This window comes from Abrus precatorius, unplaced genomic scaffold (assembly GCF_003935025.1).
Source record: "Abrus precatorius isolate BTA unplaced genomic scaffold, Abrus_2018 Scaffold4, whole genome shotgun sequence".
In the NCBI taxonomy this organism is placed as follows: Eukaryota; Viridiplantae; Streptophyta; class Magnoliopsida; order Fabales; family Fabaceae; genus Abrus; species Abrus precatorius.
In genome coordinates this window covers 18370594-18393229 of record NW_020874384.1, presented here as the reverse complement: position 1 = coordinate 18393229, position 22636 = coordinate 18370594, and the positions used below count along the sequence as shown (strand labels likewise).

At 30.4% G+C, this 22636-nt stretch overlaps 2 protein-coding genes across 2 annotated transcripts; both read left to right on the top strand.

Annotated features, from left to right (window-relative positions):
• The first annotated feature begins 655 nt into the window (after positions 1 to 655).
• LOC113866254 (1-aminocyclopropane-1-carboxylate synthase 3-like) lies at positions 656 to 10753 on the top strand. Its single transcript, XM_027501133.1, has 5 exons — positions 656 to 687; positions 6010 to 6148; positions 6765 to 6896; positions 9395 to 9555; positions 9814 to 10753. The coding sequence occupies exons 1-5, from the start codon at positions 656 to 658 to the stop codon at positions 10751 to 10753; spliced, it is 1404 nt and encodes a 467-aa protein (XP_027356934.1).
• Positions 10754 to 12610: 1857 nt separating this feature from the next.
• On the top strand, positions 12611 to 21377 carry LOC113865882 (CSC1-like protein RXW8). The gene is made up of 12 exons (XM_027500664.1): positions 12611 to 12957; positions 13836 to 14191; positions 15157 to 15303; positions 15787 to 15850; positions 15970 to 16179; positions 17111 to 17302; positions 18254 to 18552; positions 18896 to 19172; positions 19362 to 19640; positions 20445 to 20678; positions 20767 to 20935; positions 21031 to 21377. Exons 2-12 carry the CDS (start codon positions 13914 to 13916, stop codon positions 21039 to 21041), a joined length of 2160 nt encoding a protein of 719 aa, XP_027356465.1. The 5' UTR covers positions 12611 to 12957; positions 13836 to 13913; the 3' UTR covers positions 21042 to 21377.
• Positions 21378 to 22636: the final 1259 nt, after the last annotated feature.

The following is a 22636-nucleotide window of genomic DNA, read 5'->3' as shown; positions in this document are numbered from 1 at the left end:
TACTTTTTACTTTATGAATTTTAATTTTTATCTAATTTCTATTTATCTTATTAAATACAATATATTTAATCCTTTTTTATTCTACATATATAATTACACCAATGTAATTTTATATATTTTAATAATTATTTAAATAATTTAATCCTTAAAATAATTTTGTTCATAACTTTATTTACTTAAAAATTTGCTACTTTTATTGATTTATTTCTCTACCTTGATTTTTAAAATATTTTAATTCCATCATATTAGCATATTTGATATAGTTAATCTAAAAAAGTAGAAAAAATTACAGCAAAATGTAAAATAATAAATATGATAGAATTGATGATGAAAGATAATCTTGAAAAAATACTAACTGTTTTATAAATTTTGTAAAATGGCTTATATAAAAATTACCAATTTAAATTAGGAATCATTAAAAACATTAATAAAAAAGACGAGAGAGTACTTTTGAACAAGATGAAAAAGGGGTTGTCTTTCCAAGACTTACACGAAAATAGATAAGTTGAAGGGAGTATATCATGGGCGTTATTGAAACTGGTGCTACTTTTCGCTTGAGAACAAATCATATTAATTCTCTTTCACATATATGTAAACAAATATTAATAATTACACGACTATAAATGATTTTTTTAAAGTAAGCGAATCTCTTTTTATGTATAATAATAATAATAATAATAATAATAATAAATACAAATATTAATAAATTAATATTGTTATAGAACAAAATATTATGAAAATAAATTGAGTAAATATCATTAGAACATTAAAAAAAAAATTTGAAAGATATTATAGTTTATAAATATGAGAAAAATAGTTTTAATGGATATATTATTATTTTTTTTTTCTTCACTTGACATCAATGTATGTAATAGAATAACGATCAGGCTTGCTTTTAAATCAGTGCGTTTTCGGTCAATTAATATTTGTTGGGAATATAGAAAAATATAACTATAGAAGTAAAAATTTTAATGATTAAAAAAATTGAAAATTCAATAAAAATTTCAATTATATAAACAAAAATTAAATAAAAAATAATAAGTAATAAAATTAAATAAATTTTAAAAATGCCATATAACATTTATGATAAAAAGAAACAATATTATATACAGCGATTGCAATGACACTTTATTTATGTCAACTTAATTTTATTTTAAGTATGAGAAAAAAGTATTTAATGATTTTGTTAATCATTGCGAATCTTGTATTTAGTTAAAAGGTAAAATTATATTCATAATTTTTAAATTTCAATAAAATTTTGTTTAATATTTTTTATATTATTTTGTTTTTCCTTGATTTAAATAACTTCATAAAAAAAGAAAATTATTTATGTAAATAAAAACGATACACGTTACGCTGTTATGTTAAATTATTTTTTTGAAAGGAAAAATATAAAATATTCTTAATAAATTTAAAAGATGTGAGTATAATTTGTCTTTAATTAAAAAAGATTTGATTAATTCATGATGGAATTGTTTTTTGAATTTTTATTTTCAAAACTTTAAATTTATGAATTAATTTAAATAGATCATCAGTGTAAAACTCATAAATTGAGAATTTTTAATTTTTGTAATAATTAATACAAAAATTATATCAATAGTATATTCTAATTAATTAATAATTTAAAAATTTTAAATTAAAAATATAATAAAATTAAATTCATGACTTAAACAACTATTTCTTAAAATTTAACGACAATAAATATACAATCTCAACTCTTAGAATGTCGAAAATTAATTTAAGAATTTTTTATTATTTAAATTAAAAATTTAATATACATAATCGTGATAATAATAACATCATAAAAATAGTTAAATTACTAAAAAAATAACATTTTCTCCCGTGTATGCATAATCATAAGTACATATATAATTATAGATGTTGTATGAAAATTCTAGACGTCTTGGGTTATCCCTTCATTGGAAGACATTATAGTTGGCATTTACGGAGGTGATGTTAACTTGTCTCACAGTGTTTTTGTTTTTGGGTAAGAAATGAATTATTGAAGTGAATGATTCTTCTAAGACAATGGGGTTGAAGAAGGCAAGCCCCAAATAAGCAAGTTTGTTGCACTCACAGTCGGTCGTTGTAATTGTGATAGAACAAGTGACAGAAAGAATGGCCGACATGGATTTGAGGGATAGGAACTGAGTAGGGTCAAGTCTCACTCTAATGTGCACATTTGCATTTTTCATAAACTCTGTATTTCAACACGCACCTGCCAAGAGAGTTCCTCTCCAAATAGGGTCCTCTATTAAAACCACGACATTTGGCAAACAGTAAAACTACTGCATGTTTTGTTACTCTTGCAGCGAGCATGCTCAGGGCCCCAACATACATGGGGTCAGTATGTGTGCACTCTTCATTATTTTAATTCTCTCAATATTAATTCAAATTTCTATCACCAAAAAGTAATAATAAGACTTTTTTCTCTCTCTTTTATTCATTTAATATACAATGCATTGCATTACTGTTTTTTTTTATTTAATATACTATTTGTCAATTTCTGGTTGTGTACCATAGTCACATAAAAAAATTTGTGCATTTAAAATTTTTAAAAATTGATCCTAATTTTTTGTACAAGTAACTTCCTGAATTTTTATTTCTATTTTACTAAAAAATTTGTATATGTTAAATCAATTTATTTATATTTATATTTTACTAAAAAATTTGTATATGTTAAACCCTAAACCCTAAACCCTAAATCTAATTTACATTTTTTTTTCAATTTTTATGAATTTTTTACTAACTTTATTACTTTTCAGTAGACTTAATTCATATTCTAATTGTGTTGTAAATAAAAAATAATTGGATAAAAAAATTTAAGAGTTTAAAGTTAAAAATAAAACACACACACAGAGAGAGAGAGAGAGAGAGAGAGATTACATATGCATAACTTTAAAAATAGAGTTAATTGACTCAAAGTTAGAGATATCAAAATCATAAAATCTAAATAAAAGAAACTAAAATAATAATTAAACTTAATAATAAAAATGTAATAATTTTCTTAGATAAATTATGACAAGTTAGGGTGAAGTAATCCGGACCATAGAAAGTGAGTTACACTCCAGAGAAGACTAATGCTTAAACATTAAAAAGAATTAATAGAGATAAATCCATAATTGCGACTGTATCTAAAGATTAATGTCTCAAAAGCATTTATGAAAATATGAGTATAAGAAAAGTGGTTTCCTCATCTGTGGAAGAAAAATGAGATAAATATTGGAGACACCTTTCTCAGAAAAGTACTCAAATTCGGAAACCTGAAAAGGGACTATTACTCGAATGGTCTCTGCCTTCATAATTAGCTAAGAGAATTTATCTTAAAATATGGGAAAAAAAAGTAAAAACATTGAAAAGAAAAACGAAAAACTGATGGCAAGTGTGTATGTATTGTTATTGTCATAAGAAATATATAACGGATGACAAAAGTGGAAGAGAATGCAGCACACGGATGCCTTCATGTTAGTTTAATTATGTACTGCTCGACCAACTCGTAATATTACTTTTGGTTGAAAAGACATGGGATAAGGATAACTATATGTAACATTCAAGCAGAATGGTATGAGCCTTTTGAATAATGGTCAAGTTGTGTAGTTTCCATCCTGACACTCCACTAACTTTGCTGGCTCTTGAGTGTGGCATGTAACTCCTTTGTCGAAATGCATAGTTTGAAAAGTGACGAAAATGACATTAAATTTCATGATTAACTGTGAATTATTATTCTAAATTATAGTTGGAAGTGATCTAAAATTCGTTGGTGCGTGTATAAAATGTGTATAACAAATTATTATTTTTTTAAACATAAACATACGCATATATTATTTTAAAAATTTAGAATCTGCAGAAGTAAAGTCCTAAACACATGCATATACCTCAATCATCTATGTTTAAAATCGTTCCTGCATTAATTACTGGAAATTTCTCTATATTGTTTTAGTACATGATTAGTTTCAGTGGGGCTATGGCTTTAAAATAATTGTGTAAGCTGATGGTAACATACTAACATCTCAACAATTTTGTTTTCTCAATTTTCGAAATGACATTAAATTGGCCTGACATTTTTAAATGATATCTCTACATGTCAGATTTTTTGTGTGATTTTTACATTATATAAATTGTAAAATTATCATTATTATATCTAGTAAAAAAAATTAAAAAATGACAATAGAAAAAGAAACTAATCTGCAAATTACTGTAGGTTGATTGATTCGACCTAATTTACGAGTTAGGTAAATCAGGTAGAAAATTTGAGAATATTTGTGCATTGCTTATTTACGAGTTAGGGTTAATTCACATATCGTAACCTATTTTCACACCTCGACTCCTAGTGAAGTCAAAATATTCAATGGCGTCAGTATCTGCGTGACTGCGTGTGTGCATGTGGGGAACTTCACCTATGCTGTGAATGGATCCGACGATGTAATGCATGGTACTTATAATTTCATAGAATTAATATATTGATATAAATGTTGTAATACTTGCAGTTACACCTCTTAATTAATTCTGTTCAAGATTTTATTAAAATTGGCAAGTCTTTTTGACAAATTATAGGAGTATTATTAAATAAGTAAAATTTATAAATAAAATACATTAAAATAAATAGTAAGCATGTTTATTTTAACAATGAATAGATATTAATAAAAGTAAATTTTAAATTTTTTAAAAGTTGATAATAAAATTGCGAAAGCTATTTAATTGAACGAAGACAAAATACCTTTATTAGTATAATGTATTCAAATTAAAATTTTAAATTAAATTCAAATTGACATTGATTAAGACTAGAGTAATATTAAAATTTATTTTATCTAAAAAAAATATATCTCCATTTGATATAGTGATGAATATTATAAATATAAAATTTAAATCAAATTTAAAATAAAAAAGAATTAACCTTAAAATTAAGTTATACAATTTGAAGAAAATATAAAAAACAAATAAAATTGGATATTTAATACCGAAAAAATTACGCAATTTAAGAGTTTGAAGGATAATAGTCATTAAAATATTTATTAAAAAATAAAGACTCGATCTTATATATAAACTTATAATATAAAGAAGAATGAATTAATATTTAAATTTAAAAAGTGCTGTATTTTACAATTAATTAAGGAGTAATAACGTTCAGTAAAAAAAATAATGGAATTGTACATGAATAATAATGTTTTTTACATAACCTTTTTAAAATAATGTTTATAATATAAATTAAAATAAGCAAGAAAAATTTGTTTAACGTATGTTATGCACAATAAAAATTAATAAATAATTTTTTTTATTAATTAGCTTTTTACTTGGCCAATGATAGTGCATCCATGTCTGATCGGGAAGAAATTGGACAAACCATTTTCGTACTGAATAACAAGGCAGTTAATTAATTAACTGGTACAAAGATTCCCACAATAATGACTTGAGTATTAAATGTCAAACCCTCTTCCTGCTAACGCTAGTAACACTGAGACGATCTATATGCTTTACAGATATCAAATTATCAACAAAATATTTTCCAACTCTTATTAAGAATTTAAACTCAATTTTTTAGTACATTAAATACTTTTATTTACTATTTCCAGCATAACTAGTTAACAAGACAACTTTTAAACAGTGATTGTACTAAGTTGCAGCTCTCCTTACCAGAAGCGTAGGGAACAAAACAGACCAAAGAATTAACTCAACTTGATCCTGTTTATTCAAACACAAAAAAATAAAAATAAAAAAAATAACTCAACAGGAATGCAAGAAACTGTAGCTTGCTTGATAATGTCAAAAGGCGTTGTCATTCCCATTGTCGGGTTCATGTCTCTTAGGTCTTACCCTTATAAATACGCAACCCTAGCTAACTATTATTTTCACTACACCTCACATCTCCAACATGTTCCAAAACCCGTGACCACTCTCCGTGTGTGTCACTTACTCACTTTGTTTCCGGTTCTCTCGAGTCTGGTAGCTTACGCAGATTAGTTTATTATTAGGTACTACAAGTAGTGTTTGTTGACAAATAATGATGAAAATGTTATCTAGGAAGGCTAGTCACGACTCTCATGGCCAAGACTCTTCTTACTTTCTTGGATGGCAAGAATATGAGAAGAATCCTTATCACCCCATTCATAATCCATCTGGGATCATTCAGATGGGGCTTGCTGAGAATCAGGTTAGCATATTTTTTACGTAAGTCACCAACTTCGTTACCTTATATTAAAACTGAAGTCGTGGTCAATTCCCTCTTCTAGCTAGTATATATCACTGTTGTTTTTAGCTACTTTTACCTTAAGAATAAAAGAAGAAAAAATAAATATACATAAAATTATTAATGTATAGTTAATGTAAAATATTTTATATTATCAACCAATTAAAATAGAATTTGTTAACCATAGTCTTTAAGGTTAGTTTTAAGCATTTATAAATATTTTTTTAATAAAAAATACGCATTTATTGTATTAAAATTAAGATTAATTAATTGTAAAAAACTTTTATATCATCAATACCTTTAAATTAAATTCAAATAAAAAAAGAAGAAGTCCCGTACGAGAGACACAGACAGAGAGTGTTTTTACGTTACAAGCTGACATTCTTGACCTAGCAATGAGCAATGGGTTGGGATATGTCAACACAATGTCTTTTAAGTGCGGTGCACATGTAAATTTGCTTGGTGTGCGGCTTAGCGGCCATTATATCGACTATATTTCTAAGTATGTGAATAATGTATTGTTTCATCCTCTAGCTAGCTGTGTCCAACAAATTAAATTGCTGACATCTTTAATTTGCAGCTTTCATTTGACCTTCTTGAATCATGGCTTCAAAGAAACCCTGACATAGTGGGGTTGAAGAAAGATGGGGCATCCATATTTAGAGAACTTGCTCTATTCCAGGATTACCACGGCTTGCCTGCTTTCAAAAATGTAAGACATGCTTTCTTAGGCTCAAATCAAAAGAGAGTAGTGTGAATTGGTTTTTTATGCCCTTATGATACATAATCTTATTTAATAAGATTTTCAACAGCACTGTTTCAATAATTAATACCGGTGCATATATATTCCACAACTCGTTTTTGCAATCATCTTTTATATAAATGTAAGTATCATATTTTATAATTAAAAGAAAGCTAGAAACAAAACATAAAGTATAATAAAGTTAATGATGTAATAAAAATAAATTATGAAACAACGTTCCACTAAAACACATAATGGTAACCGATATAAGGGAGATATTGATTAAGAAATAAAAATAAAAATTATTTTTTATTAAAAATATGAGATTTATTTAATTTTTAGTTTTTAAATAAGTAAAAATATTAATAAAGTATAGCTAATATTTCTTCATAAGTATTTTAAGTCCTTTAAAAATTTTAAAATAAATCAACAAAATTCAAAACATTTTTTGAACAAGTTTAGGAGATATTTTAAAGTTATTTTATTTATTTTTTTAGTGTATTTCTAGAATGTATGTCTAATATTATAATAATAATAATAATAATAATAATAATGATAATAATAATTTATTTTTTATTTTTTTATCAGCAAAATATTGAAATCACTGTTAGTTTTTAGTTTTTAAAATAATAAACCAGTGAAAATATTTGTGTTGGCATGAGTTGCAAGCGTGCAACAGGGAAAATAAATTATTAAAATTAAATTATTTTTAAATGTGCCTTTCCACCTTTCCTACACAACTTTACGTATGTTTGTAAAATGAGGTAGCTAATAACTAGATATAATAATGACTGCCTTTTGCCTCCCGTACAGCATACAGTGTTGGAAAATGTTCTGTTATTATCAAAATGGGATGATAAAAAGTTTATTTTTCTTTTTTAATTTTGAGGTGTATTTTCTAGATACAAATATATACAAGATAAAATAAATAAGTTAAAAATAAAAAAGTATAAATAATATTACGTATAAGGTTTGTTTCTTAATATTCATATGGTAGAACTAGCTTAATTTAATTTTCTGAAGCTCAAAAGTATGGTTTTGACAGAAAATATTCTCATGTAGCCTTTGTCAAAATCATTATATTGGAAATTTAGACGCAAAATCAAACCATATTAAAATTACATTTAGTATAGAAAATCTTTCATTCTCAACTAAATTAATTTCTTAAGAATTTTAAATTATATTCAGTCATCATTCGACTTTATTAAAAAATATTAGTTATTTTAAGAAATTCAATAGTTTTACAGCTAATTAATTACTTCAACAATATTTTATTTTTTTAACTATGAAGGTAAAATAAATATATTCTTATTTATTTATGAATTAATATTTTAAAAAATTTCATCTTGAGACAACATTTTTATTCTTTCATATTAAAAATGAGAAAATATAATACAATAATTACTTTCCTGAAAATGTTAAAATACTTACGAATTGGACTGGGATCGTCTGCTGAGGTTGCTGGTTTTTTAAGTGCCTTTAGAAATATGTTTGTCTTGAAACGAAAAATTTTAAACGTCTGAATTCATGGTGAGTTGCAAGCTGTGTCTGAATTTGGAGTTTATTATTTAACTATTTTAAAAAATATTTATACCATATATTTATATTTTATTATATATATTTATACATATATTTTCTTTTTGTGTCACATCAAACATTAAAAAAGTAGAGACCATTTGGTGTCCTATACGCCGGTTGCTCTATTTCTGCTCTATTTGTTGTACCTTCTTTTCTTTTATTATTATTTTTGTACGTATTCACATTTTTCCACACAAAAAAAGGTGTGAAGGAAGAAAGCCTGTCTATGGAAATTTTTTTATTGATATATCGCAAGATATAAGTACTTAGGACTACATAATTTTAGATTATTAAATAATTTTAATTTAATTTTTTCTTATGATTATGATTTTTGTTGTCTCAATTAATTAAAATCTAACACATGCATTTAAAATTTATTTAACATATGACAAAATATAATTGACTAGAATTTCTTAGTCCTGTACTGCCAAATGATTTTGTTTAAATTTTTCTTATGGATAATTAATTAAAATCCAACACATATGCATTTAAATTTTTTTTTTGACATATCACAAGATATAAGTGGTTGGTCATTGGTAACAGAAAATAAGGAAAATCCGAACGATACTGTATATGTAATTTTATGACATGTGGAGTGAGTTTGATTTCTCTTTTAAAAAGTTTTTTTTATAAATAAAATATAATATAAATTTATACTGTATTTTAATTTAAAAAAAATAAAAAAATTAAACATACTCTTATTACTTCTCTTTCTTTTATTTTTCTCCCTGGATGTAAAAGCTCAAAAGATGTATACAAAATATTTTTTATGAATAAAAAAAGTAGTCTTTTTTTTATTCCAAATATTTACTTATAAACATTGATGTTTGCACTTGTTGGATATATGCTTATTGCTTAGTACCTAAAAACAATTTCTTTTCTTCTTCAAGGAAATGGTGGACTTTATGGCAAAAATAAGAGGAAATAGAGTCAAATTTGCTTCGGAGAGGCTTGTCCTCACAGCTGGCGCAACTCCTGCAAATGAGATTCTGATGTTTTGCCTTGCTAATCCAGGGGAAGCTTTCATTCTTCCCACACCTTATTATCCTGGGTATAAACTCTCTTCCAGTTTTAACCATAAACATTTAGAAACACAATACTAAAAGTCTTGTTAATCAACGAAACAAAATTACACTCAGAAAAATAAAAATAGATGAAACTAGTGAAATAATAATATTAGGGTGTCTATAAATGGAAGTTGATATATGATCAAGAACATGGTAATTAGAATGAAATAAATAATGTGTTAGTAGAATCCATATTGGGTGAATTCCTTTTTAGCTTATTTGATTGTCTCTTATTTTGGCAGGTTTGATAGAGATCTAAAGTGGCGAACAGGGGTTGAGATTGTCCCAATGCATGGCTCCAGCTCAAACGGTTTCAGAATCACTTCCTCTGCTTTAGAACAAGCTTATCAACAAGCACAAAAACTGAGCCTCAAAGTCAAAGGGGTCCTAGTAACTAACCCCTCCAACCCACTGGGCATAACCATGACCAAAACCGAACTCAACCACCTCCTCGATTTCGCCATCGACAAGAACATCCACATAATAAGCGACGAGATCTACTCAGGAACAGTCTTCGACTCACCCGGGTTCGTAAGCATCATGGAAGTAGTCAACGACAGAATTAGCCAACACGGGAACGCCGTTTTGAACCGCATTCACGTCGTTTATAGTCTTTCAAAAGATCTTGGCGTTCCGGGGTTTCGCGTTGGAATGGTTTACTCGAACAACGAAACGGTTGTCGCTGCTGCCACCAAAATGTCAAGCTTCGGATTGGTGTCTTCGCAAACGCAGTATTTGCTTGCGAACTTACTGAGAGACAAGAAATTCACTTTGGAATACATGGAAGAGACTCAGAAGAGACTGAAGATGCGCAAGGAGATGCTTGTTTGTGGCCTCGGAAACGCAGGGATTGGGTGCTTGAAGAGCAATGCAGGGTTGTTCTGTTGGGTGGACATGAGGCATTTGTTAAGTTCCAAAACTTTTGAGGCAGAGAAGGAGCTTTGGATGAAGATTCTTTGCCACGTTGGTTTGAACATTTCTCCTGGATCTTCTTGCCACTGCTCCGAACCTGGCTGGTTCAGGATTTGCTTCGCCAACATGTCCGAAGACACGTTGCAAGTTGCAATGCGACGAATGAAGGCTTTTACGACACAAGTAACATCTGTTATTGACACTCATACAGTGCTACCAATTATACAACAACAAGGTCAATTTCTTAGTGGCTTTTCCACTTACGTATGAATAATCCGAACCGTATCTGATACGGGTTGTTAGGAGCTACTGTGTTTTGGGTTAGTATTCTGATATGGGTTAGTTGTTAGATTGTTAAGGATTTATTAGAGCAAGTAATATTGTGTTTTCCTATTCCGTCAATCAAGCTTATCAGGTACATATGGAAGAAAAACGATTGTTAACTGAATTGTAATCTAGTTAAAATATGTTGTATTAAAAATGTAAAATTATTAATAAAGAAAGAAATTCAGGGGTTGTTTAGGTATTTAATTTTATTTCCTATATCTAACTTGTGTGTGTTCTTTGGTTCAATGGTTGAAGATGGATCTAATCCCAAACTCGCTTCTAATTATGGATACTTGAGTGGTTGTCATACATTTGAAAATAAAAGTTTTAAATTAATATATATGGATGGATAACTTGAATCAATAATTCATTATTTTTTTATCGGTGCATTTTAGAAAATATTGTTTTAAAAAAATCTTTCAAATTTAATAAAAATAGGGAGAATTGCTAATTCAAAATAAGTTGACTAAATATGTAATTAATATTTTAGATTATAATAATATGAGTTTTTTTTTCCGGTTCAGTTGTATTTTTGGTCAAATAATTGAGGCTTGAGGTTGGGAGTTCCCTTTTTTTTTTCCTCTCAGTCCAGTAGTGAATTATGAGTTCTACATTAGAACGGACATCAATCTGGCCCAATTCTGATTCTTTCCGAGGGAATGAGGCCCACCCAAAAATCAAACGTAGCGCACATGTTTTGAGTCCATGTCGCGTTCCACGCAACTAGTTCACAATATTTTTCAATTGCAAACATTTTTTGAAATGCAAACACAAAACGAGCTAAGTTATAGGTCATAAAAATTCAAACTATGTTTCACTATTTTAAGGGGAACTAGTTCCTATTATTAAACAATATCCCAGTCAGTAACAGGTTATATAGGATTTGAACGGTGTTATGTTAAATATTTTATTAATGAAAAGACTATACACTTTTTAATATAACTAATAAATTGTACAACTTGTTTTGATTGATTTTTGCACGCTAAATATTATAACTTTCAGTAGGAATAGGATCCAAATCTAAAAGCTGTGTTATATGTAACTAGCGCAATTTATTTGTTAATTAAGCGCTGTATATGAAACAAATTATTATCACAGTAAATATATGCGCACATGCACAAACAAACACATGCAATGGGATAATATAATGCGGGATGTTAAATTTCATGAAATGACACGTTTAAAATCTTTTATTAAAAATGAAATTTCATTAATTTAACCATTAAATTTAAAGCTATTACCAAATATATTAAGTTTATAAAATTTTCAACTAATTACTATTTATTACACTATTGTATTTTAACATATAATATGCCTAGAGGAACAGAAAACATGGGTATGAGAGAGGATACCGAAAAGACTCAAGATTTTTTATTTGAACTGAAACTGTACAACATAAGGTATATCATGTCATGCATGTGGAGGATATATTCTCTTATGCTAGGTTTTTATACGATAAAGTCATATGAAAAATTTACATTTAATAACTGTTAAAGAAGAGAAAAGCAATGGTATAATTCATTTCCTTTCTGTATCATGCATAATCCGAGGGAAGAGAATTTTGAAAGAAAAGTTTTTGAACAAGAGCAGGTTTTGGCAATGGAAGAGAAAATGTTGAAGACGTGGGATGATTGGTTTAGCATACTTTAACCATAAATTAATTTTTTTTATTGAAGTAGTTTTAAATAAATGACAGAAATTAATTACAATTTATTTGAATCCATTTATTACTGTAATATTGGAAAATCCAACGTGATGACGTAGCATTCCATTATAAGAAGCATGACAATGCATCGTATCAGAAAAGCTGCGTGGCGGTTATAGGAACATTTGGGGGTTAACCACGTGGAGGATCCGTTACTCCCGCCATTCGTGTGTTGGCTGGCCGCAAGAGAGAGAGAGAGAGAGAGAGAGAGAGAGAGAGAGGCAAATAGTGCATTCAGGAATTAATATTCGACGTTCAACTATTTTCATTTTTTTCTCAACTTTAAGAAAAAAGGCGAAACTGTTAGGGTTTCCCCAAAACCAGTTTCTGCATAAAACCTTCCCGTGAAGACGAACCCCCTCCGCGTTCTTTTTTCCTCGACATTGTGTTTTCTCTGTCACTGTTTCTGGAATTGCATCCACAAATTCTTCATCCAATGCAGGTTCTTCTTATCTTCTCTGTCCAATATTCTTTTGTTTGTTTGTTTGTTTTTTTCTCAGGTTTTGCGTAGGAAAGAAACCATACATTTGATTAGTCATCTTCCTTCATCATAAATACTAGTATACACATAGAAATTAGAAGTGGTATGTACGTACTAACTCAATTAACATTAAACAATAGTATGTAAATATATATTTGTGCCGCGTACATACGTATTTTAAAGTGATGATGATATGTATGTTGATTCGCTCAGTGCACTACAGCCAACTATGTGCGCACGAATTGTTTTTGGGCTTTTGTGCTTCGTGCTTATACTGTATTGGTTTATGAAGTCATGGGGTAATGAGAGGGAATCATTGGTTACAAAAACAGTGTTAGTTTGAAACTGTTGGATCATATGTATGAATCTATCGGTTGATAACTCTCGGTGCCTAGGTTTAATTAGTTTTATTATGGAAAATATTAATCAATGCCCTAAAAAGTGTTATTAATGTACTTCCACCATGGTTCTTAATGCACTTCTGTATAGTTTTTAATAAAAACTTTCAATTGTTCCATCTTTAATCAATATAGTTAGGCAACTTAGCAAGATTCTTTTTCCTGTTTAGTGATTTACTGTACAATTTTTGCCCCGTTCTATTTTTTCAGGCTTCCCAATCCTCTTTTAGTTGCCTACGCTACCGGCTTTAAATCTAATTTCGCGTAAACTTTGAATTTTGTAGTTACAATATCACATTTATGAATTATGTAGGCTCTCTGTTTGATATCCCTTGGTAAATTGCACAAGGGTAGTATTAACTGTGATAAAAGTTTTTAACTATGATGCCAAAGAAAGTCATTTCTTACTGAGATATATTGATTGGAATTTTGTTCTTTCAGGTGACTGATGTGATTTTGATGTCTAATGTCTTTCTTATTGGGTAACGAGACGTGTCAAGTTTGCCACAATAGGCAAAGATGAACATTGCTGCTCTTTTAACATCTGCTGGAATTAATATTACCGTGTGTGTGGTGCTCTTCTCACTCTATTCAATATTACGGAAACAGCCCAGCAATATCAATGTGTACTTTGGAAGAAGGCTTGCCTCTCGGCGTTTGAGAAGCCGTGATCTTTCCTTGGAAAGATTTGTTCCCTCTCCTACCTGGGTAGTGAAAGCATGGGAAACTACTCAAGATGAAATACTGACTATTGGTGGCTTGGATGCTGTGGTTTTTAGCAGGATGCTTGTGTTCAGGTTGTTAATTTATTTTTAAATTGAAACTTTCAAAGCTGTATGTTTTAAATTGCTGCAGACCAGAGTGTACGGCTTTCTTATCCAGTAAGTTTTAATCTGAAATTTGAACTGTGTCAACAAGATGCCAACCTACTGAGTGAAGATATCTTAATCCTAGATAATTAAGTAGAAGTGAATAGATGGTATTATGCTCAATTATTGTTATATTTTCTTTGCTTTTGAACAATACTTTCCGGATGCACCTGGTATCGGCATTATGCACCACCAAGCCTCTTTTGATTAATATTTATTAAAATGCTCACTGTGTTGCACAACATTTCATCGATTTTATTAGTGATTTGTTTGAGCCTCTGAAATAAACGAAGCCAAACATTAAAATTATCCACGAGGTGGGATACTGTTGAAAAAGTCACACTTGAATGAATATACGTGCTTTTGGACAGCACGTGCTTAAATAAAATCTAATGCACTGTTATGACCAGATAAGAAATTGTTTACCTTTTTTAAGATTACAAATGTGTGTCTACCTATATGAAAAAATTTTGGGTGGTACACATGGTGTGGTCACTCTCGTTTCTATGAGTTAAAATTTTACAATTTACGAGAAAAATACATGTATGTTACGTAGCCGAAATCATGTGGTTCCCAACCACAAGAAAATTTCTCTTACCTATGTATCATCATAAATGGTTGTTATTATACTGCATGCACCCGAGATTATAAGCCTGTTAAGTCATTAAGTTACTACAATAGCTTTCTGGTGATGCCAAACCCAAGTTTGCCTAAATTTGCCAACTTATTCTTTTCACTTGTCTGAGTTTTATGAGTTTACTTTCAGCACCATTTTATGTTACATAACTTGTTAATCACACATCATTAAATTAAGAAAAAACTGAAGTGTAAACGTATTTTTTTTGTCCATTTTTTGGTTTTCTAACTGTTGACATTGCTATTTTCTTCTTCAGTATTCGAGTATTTTCTGTCGCTGCTGTCGTCTGCTTTATTCTAGTGCTTCCAGTGAATTACTATGGTCAGGACAGAATACATAAGAATATACCTTTTGAGGCATTGGAAGTATTTACCATTGAGAATGTTGGAGAAGGATCCAGTTGGTATGAGCCATTTCTTATTTTTAAATGAAAGTGTTCATTATGTAAGTTTAATTCAAATAGCCAATAGTGTATTGAAGCTAAGAAAATAATGAATAAACAATAGAAAATACTTTTAAAGAGGTTTCTTGAGGTTTTATAGTTAAAAATTCTACCCACTTTTTACCACTCATTTTTATCTCTACTTCTGTCCATCATATTACCATCTTATCTCATACTTTTTTTTTTCTTCTGTTAGTTGTAAAAAATAGTTACAGAATAGAATTTCACGAACAAATAAATTTCTGGAAAATTTGGGTCTGCTCTGAGTTTCTTTTTCCCCAAACAGAAACTAGAATTTTCCAGGCCCAAGTCCTTCTCCCTTTTTATTAAGTATTTTTACTCCATTTTAAGATGTTATTGCTTTTAAAGTTAATAGCTTTAATCATGAATACTCCTACAAACTGGTTATTTATAGGTTGTTTTTATTCTTTTGCTCGATTTCAGGCTTTGGGCTCATTGTCTCGCGTTATACATCATAACTTTATCAGCTTGTTCTCTTCTTTACTTCGTAAGGAGCTGAACTCACCAGCAAAATTGATTTGTCTACCTATTTTCAGAGTGACCTAACAAGTTTTGTTTTTCTTTGCCAATTTTTAAAAATGACTAAACAAGTGACACAATGTCCAGGAATTCAAGTGTATTGCTAATTTGCGGTTACTACACATTACTACATCGCCGCCAAATCCAAGTCATTTTGCAATTCTTGTCCGAGGAATACCCTGGTCTCCAGAACAATCATACTGCGATACAGTGAAAAAGTTTTTCTCATATTACCATGCATCAACATATTTGTCACACCAAATAGTGTATAAGTCTGGTGCAGTTCAGAAACTGAAGGTCTGCCTCTTATCTTAATTTTTTTAATCTATATTGCGATTGCAGTATCGTATTTTTATTTATTTTCTTCCAAATTAGTGTGTTTAATTTTTTTTCTCCCTTTTGCATGTGTCACACTTGTTATGTTATTATCATTACAGTCGATGTATATGTCTGTAATAGACAGTAGAGGGCCCTTATTTCGTAGATTAACTTGTATGTACTATGTAGACTTATTGTGAAAATAAGTGTCTGCATTTCTTTCATTTTCCGGTTCTTGCTTTGCACTTTATTAGCTTATTTGGTATGGAACTTTTTTCTTGTATTTTCTTTTTCTTTGAAGGAATCTTGCAAATCCCGGGAATTTTATGTAGCTGAGTAGAGGCTCCCTTTTTTTTTTTTCTTTTTACATTTTGACATATGCCCCGCTTTGCATTTCTCATCCTTTTCTTAATGGCAAAAAGACCATCAAATACTTTTGAATGTGGTATGCAATGTGAAATTAGAAAATTTTTTCGTGAATCAAGGAGAAACTATTTCAAAAACTTAAACTATTAGGTTAGTACTCCCTCTCGCATGAGAGTTCTTTAGGCTTATCTGTATCATCGAAGTTTAGGCACTGTGTTTTGAACCAAAGGTCTAAAAACTAAAGTTATTGAATGAGAATGATCAATTTTATATCTAACAAAGTCCGTGACAGGTTTCAGTTCTTGGATGAGTGATGGTCATGGTTATTGGATTTCTTAATCATTTGTAGTGGAATTTCTTAATATCTGTGATGTCATACTGTCATTCCCAATTTAATGGGAGTAATTGGGCTTTTTTTTACGATCGCGTAAGTACAAGTACGAGAGATGATCTTTAAATAATATAAATTTCTAGCATTCTTCTCTCTATTGATATGTCACATGGTCTGTTTAAACCTTTGTTTCGTTTAATCTTCTTCCACAAGGATGATGCAGAAGATATGTGTAAGATGGTCGGTGTTGGTTGTCTTTCATTGGGACAGACGTGTAGTCCAAACTTTACGGAATGTTACTTTTGTGGAGGACCTGCAAATTCTTTTAAGATGATTTCTAATGAAATTGATAGTATACATGGGAGAACAGCCTACAGTGACTTGCATTCAAATTCAAGAAAAAAGGTCAATTTTCTGGCTGGATTGATTTATATTATTATATTAAATTTACTTCTGATCTGATATTGATTTTTATTGATTCACTTTAATTATATTTTCGTCTGCTGCACTGTTTGACTTGTGTCCAGTTTAAACCTGGGAAACAAATCTAAACTATTCCTCATACAAGTTTGTCTATGGTTCCAGCATAATATATAATTGCCTTTTAATCTGAATGTAGAAATGCCATGTTACTTATGTAACCTGAAGGAACAAAACAACGAAAGCATCATCAATGGAGCTTCGTTCTTGTTTCTGCAGTATAAAAATCATTCTTCGACTAGCTCCTAACAATTTTAGCTTTTGGAAGGAATTGGTTCTTGGCACAGTTTTTAAGCCTTTTTTTAACCAAGTATTTAAGAGTTTAATATTAATGTTCTCATTCTTTACAATTAAAAAGCAAGTTTTAGTAGATGGCAAAACGGGTGATCTTTGTAGAAAACTAAGAAATATAAGAAAGTAATAAATGGGGAAAAGTTTTTAATATATTTCAAGGTTCAGCATACATTCTGCACTGGTTTGTGACTTCTTTCAAGCTTATTATTTGGCTCTGAATTTATCTTTAATTTCTGTGTCACTGGATCGGGTAGTCTGAAATATACAAATACTTGCATGTTTTCTAGTGGTGTATTAGCCACAGACGAAGCAGTCAATAGTGTGAAATTTTGTAGGCCATTATGGAGTAACATGAGTTCATAAAAAATCGCTTTTTCCCCCAAGAATTTCTTATAATACACCAAACTATATATATTATCTTTCTCATAATACATCATTTATCTTATTTTACATTTCTCTGGTAATTGTAAACACATTTGTAAAGATTTATTTTACAAAATAAATTCTCTTTTATGTGATGTTAAACATTTATGCTTACATGATAATAGCAAAAATATGATCACGTTTGGGTCTCTAATACAGGAATGTGCGGCAGCCTTCGTGTTCTTTAAAACTCGGCATGCTGCTCTTACGGCTGCCCAAAATCTTCAAACATCAAATCCTATGTTATGGGTCACAGACCTAGCTCCTGAACCCCGTGATGTTTACTGGACAAACCTTTGCATACCATACCAGCAACTTTGGATCCGGAAGATAGCTACATTTGTGGCTTCGATCACCTTCGTGCTTGTATTCCTTATCCCTGTCACATTCGCACAAGGCTTGACTCAACTAGACAAGCTTGAGAAAATGTTTCCTTTTCTTACAGGGATGCTTCAAAAGTAAGATGTTACATTTTTATACGAGGGACAAATATTATGAACTTCCATACTCTTGGCCTGGCTCATGTTTTTGCCAATATATATGGAAAAGATTTTTGAAATAAATAATTGTGCATGATAAAGTGAGGGCAAAACTTTGTTTGATAAACCCTTTTTTCTGAGCAACTAAGGCGTATTTTATTAGAAGTTAATTCAGAATTTCCTAGCCTGTTACTTGCTCATACGATCCTAGGCCTATCACTAATTAATCTTCTTGTGCAAATTTCAAGATTCTCGAACATATTATTGTACCCGAAAAAAACTGTTATACAGTTTATTGTAAATTGAAACCTCTTTTTTTCAGGAAATTTGTGATTCAGCTGGTGACTGGTTACTTGCCAAGTGTGATTTTGGTTTTATTTTTATATGCTGTTCCACCAGTGATGATGCAATTTTCAGCAGTGGAGGGACCTATTTCCCGTAGTGGAAGAAAGAAGAGTGCATGCACCAAAGTTTTGTACTTCACAATTTGGAATGTGTTTTTTGTTAATGTTTTTGCCGGGTCTATCATCAGCCAACTCTCAGTCTTTACTAGTATAACAGAACTACCTGCCCAACTTGCCAAGGCAGTCCCACTGCAGGTGATTTACTATGATTCCTAGATGACAAATGCCTATTGTAGATTATGCACCCATTGTGTGGACTTGCACTTGCACCAAACATTTAATCACCACTGAACTAAGCTTTTGTTCCTTTCAGTTTTTGTAGAGCAGGTAAATTGGTAATTCTTCCGTGATTTCACTTTAATTTGGTTTTTTCATGGCATACAGGCTACCTACTTTACAACATATGTTCTATCATCTGGTTGGGCAAGTTTGGCATTTGAAATCATGCAACTGTTTCCTCTTTTCTGCAATCTGTTCCAGAGATTCGTACTCGGGTATAAGGACGATTCAATGGATGGCAACCTAACTTTTCCATACCATACAGAAGTTCCAAGGATATTACTATTTGGATTCCTTGGGTTCACCTGTTCTATTCTGGCACCCCTGATATTGCCCTTCTTATTGTTTTACTTTATACTTGCATACCTCGTCTACCGAAACCAGGTTAGTACTTCTATCACGATTTTATCTCCTTTTTATTCATCATAAAGTTAATTGTGCTTAATTCGTTTGTTTATGCACAAGCATTTACCTTTAATGGGTGTATAAGTTCTTCTATATTTATTTTACACTGTTTTATTTTAGGCATAAACAGACTTAGAAATCAGTACAAAACTGGCTTTTCATGTGATGACAATTTCCAAACAATTTTATTCTGTAAGATTCATGAAATTAGGGGATAAGGTGAGAGATGGGGTTGAATTATTTATCGAAATCCGTAGTCATGTCTCCTAGTTTTTCAATTGAAATTTACAAAAATGAGTTCGAGCTACCATTCTTGCATCCTGTGGTTTGTCTCGTTGACAACCACTATTTCCATTTCCATTTCCATTTTTAACCGAAATAACATGTAACACGGACATTCGTGCATTAAACCACATTATTTTAGGAGTTGAAATGCTTCAAAACGACTTATTTTAGCGTTGCACAAGCAATGTTAATACCCATTTTATGTTGAAACTGAAAGGAAAATATACAGTGGATACGTGATAACGAAACAAATCATAAAAACATAGCTGACTTGGTTCAAACCAAGGTGCACATTGAATCGGGATAGAGGGTGAGAAATTGAAAATTATCCGAAGTGGTTGTTCAAGTAAGACGAGACCTGCAACTTTAGTGACTAAGTTATGGCTTAGATGTAAATCTAAATCTCTTCCTTCTATACTATTTCTCTGGTCAAAGTGTATTTTGTTTTCTACGTTTATCTTGAAAAAGAAAACTTCCATTTAATACCAGCATTTTCAGATTCTCAATGTATATATCAAAAAATATGATGGCGGGGGACAGCTATGGCCCATTGCTCACAACACAACAGTTTTCTCATTGCTCTTCTCTCAAGTTATTGCACTTGGGGTGTTTGGACTAAAACGCTCAACAGTTGCATCTGGATTTACCATTCCATTGCTGATTGGTACCATTCTATTTCATCAATATTGTAGGCAGCGATTTCTCCCAGTATTTAAGAACAATGCAGCACAGGTGCTGTCCCCTTACCCACACTATTCCGCTCCCCAGTTCCTTTTTTTCTCATTCTCACCTCTAAAACTTAAAATTCATTTTGTTTTAGGTTCTCATTGACATGGATCGTAGAGATGAGCATTGTGGGAGAATGAACGAGGTTTATGAACAAATGCATTCAGCTTACAGCCAGTCCACTGGTTCTACTCAATCTGAATGTTTCAGTAGTCGTCCAGGGAACAGGGAATGTGTTCAGACCCCACAAGATATGGAGAGAGGTAATTTGTTTCCATTCAATGGTAGGGATTTCACTTTTCCATATGAAATTAATGATATGATGGTTCGGGTATGTTTGTTCGTAATTTTTTTTCAGGCATGGATTAACCAAGAAGTTTGTCATGGCCAGTTCATTGTACTGTGAGTTAACCGGTACTTGGCAGGTAGTAATAGAGTTCTGAGGCTTGTACATGTGAAAATCATCGTGATGTCCCTCCCAAAAATGGGAGTGGTGCATGAACAGCGGTGGGGAAAGGTAATCTTAATTCCAAATACCTACGAAGAAAATAGGAATTGGACTCTCCCGGAAAGTTCAGTTGAGCGACATAGTGGATATGTGTCATGCTATTAATCCTATTTTCTATGTAACTGTAATTGTGCATTATAAGATAACAATACAATGGATAAATTTTTGTGAAGTGATAGAAGTACATTGTATTTCTTTCTATTCTATGTAATTATGTATGCACGATAATTAAGATCATTTAGAGAAACGTTTAGTTGTTGTTAATAATTAAGATCATTTAGAGAAAGGCTACGTAATGGAAAGACCATCTAATTAATATCTTATGTTTTGTAAAACAGTTTTATTTTTGTTTTTCTTAGCACTCACTGATAAATCTTATTTTTTATTCCTTAGTTAATCACTATCCAAAGAGCACCCGATAGACGACGGTGAATTCCAATTTTAATTACTCGAACATATCAGTCTGGATTTGTCCTATACCAATTTAAGTTGAATTTTAACAAATTGTTGAAACAATTTTATCTCATTGTGTGGCATTACTGTTTTTCAAGCATATAGAACTCAAAAGTGTAATGGTTGCCCAAAATTTCAAAGTTGAAAGGAATTGCAAGGCAGAAGCGCCATTGACACGCTGGAACGCGATTCCCTTCTATTGTTTTTTTCTTTTTGTTCAGCTGCAACATTATCAGGTCATCGAGTAATGGGCCTAGTCCATTTTAATACTTAGAAGGCCTACTAAGCCCCACATTCTTGTCCCATTGAGAATGTAAATATTAGGAAAGTTGTTCTTTTTAAAAAAAGAAAGGCCTTGACCAAAAATTGAAGAAAGAGACAAAGCAAAAAATAATACACTTCACTGGCGTTTAATAAATAACAACAACAACAATAATAATCTTTCTCCTGGTTGTTAATTTTTTTCAGGTCATGTTTCACTTTTTAATAAGCAAATTTGCAAATAGGTAATAATGGGAAGGAGATGTACTTTCTAAATTGTTTCATACAGTTTAATAGCTTTTTCAGTTACAACACATACCAACGTCCAACACTCCTTATTTAAATCTGTATACAGAACAAAGTCAGTTAGAAATAAACATTAAATTGACATTTTTTAGTTACTGGTTTGAAATTGTGCATTTTTTGGGTGTGGAAAGAAAAGAAAAAAAGAACAATATTGTAGATACTGTATGATGCATGTTAAAGGACATGTTTGTTATGAGTATAAACATTAAATACATAAACCAATTGTGGAGAAGAATGAAACACAATTCTAAGATAAAATATATTATCTTTGGCACCTTTGACACACAAAAAGAGTGGGCCAAGGTCGGCTATTATTTTCTTGGAAATGGTATTAAAAATTATCAGCAGCCATTCTGAAGCAATGTAAGAAATGCAGTTAACGAATAAAACATGTTTGTCGGGTTTAAGGGCTGGACGGAAATTTGAGAAGTTTACA

Bases quoted from the DNA above. Each gene is read 5' to 3' on its own strand.
- LOC113866254 (XM_027501133.1), top strand. From the start codon at position 656: ATGTATAATAATAATAATAATAATAATAATAA. The intron at 688-6,009 runs TAAATACAAATA...AATGATGAAAAT, and splicing joins AATAATAATAATAATAATAA to GTTATCTAGGAAGGCTAGTC. The intron at 6,149-6,764 runs GTTAGCATATTT...TTTAATTTGCAG, and splicing joins TGGGGCTTGCTGAGAATCAG to CTTTCATTTGACCTTCTTGA.
- LOC113865882 (XM_027500664.1), top strand. From the start codon at position 13,914: ATGAACATTGCTGCTCTTTTAACATCTGCTGGAATTAATATTACCGTG. The intron at 19,173-19,361 runs GTGATTTACTAT...CATGGCATACAG, and splicing joins CCAAGGCAGTCCCACTGCAG to GCTACCTACTTTACAACATA. The intron at 20,679-20,766 runs GTGCTGTCCCCT...ATTTTGTTTTAG, and splicing joins TTAAGAACAATGCAGCACAG to GTTCTCATTGACATGGATCG.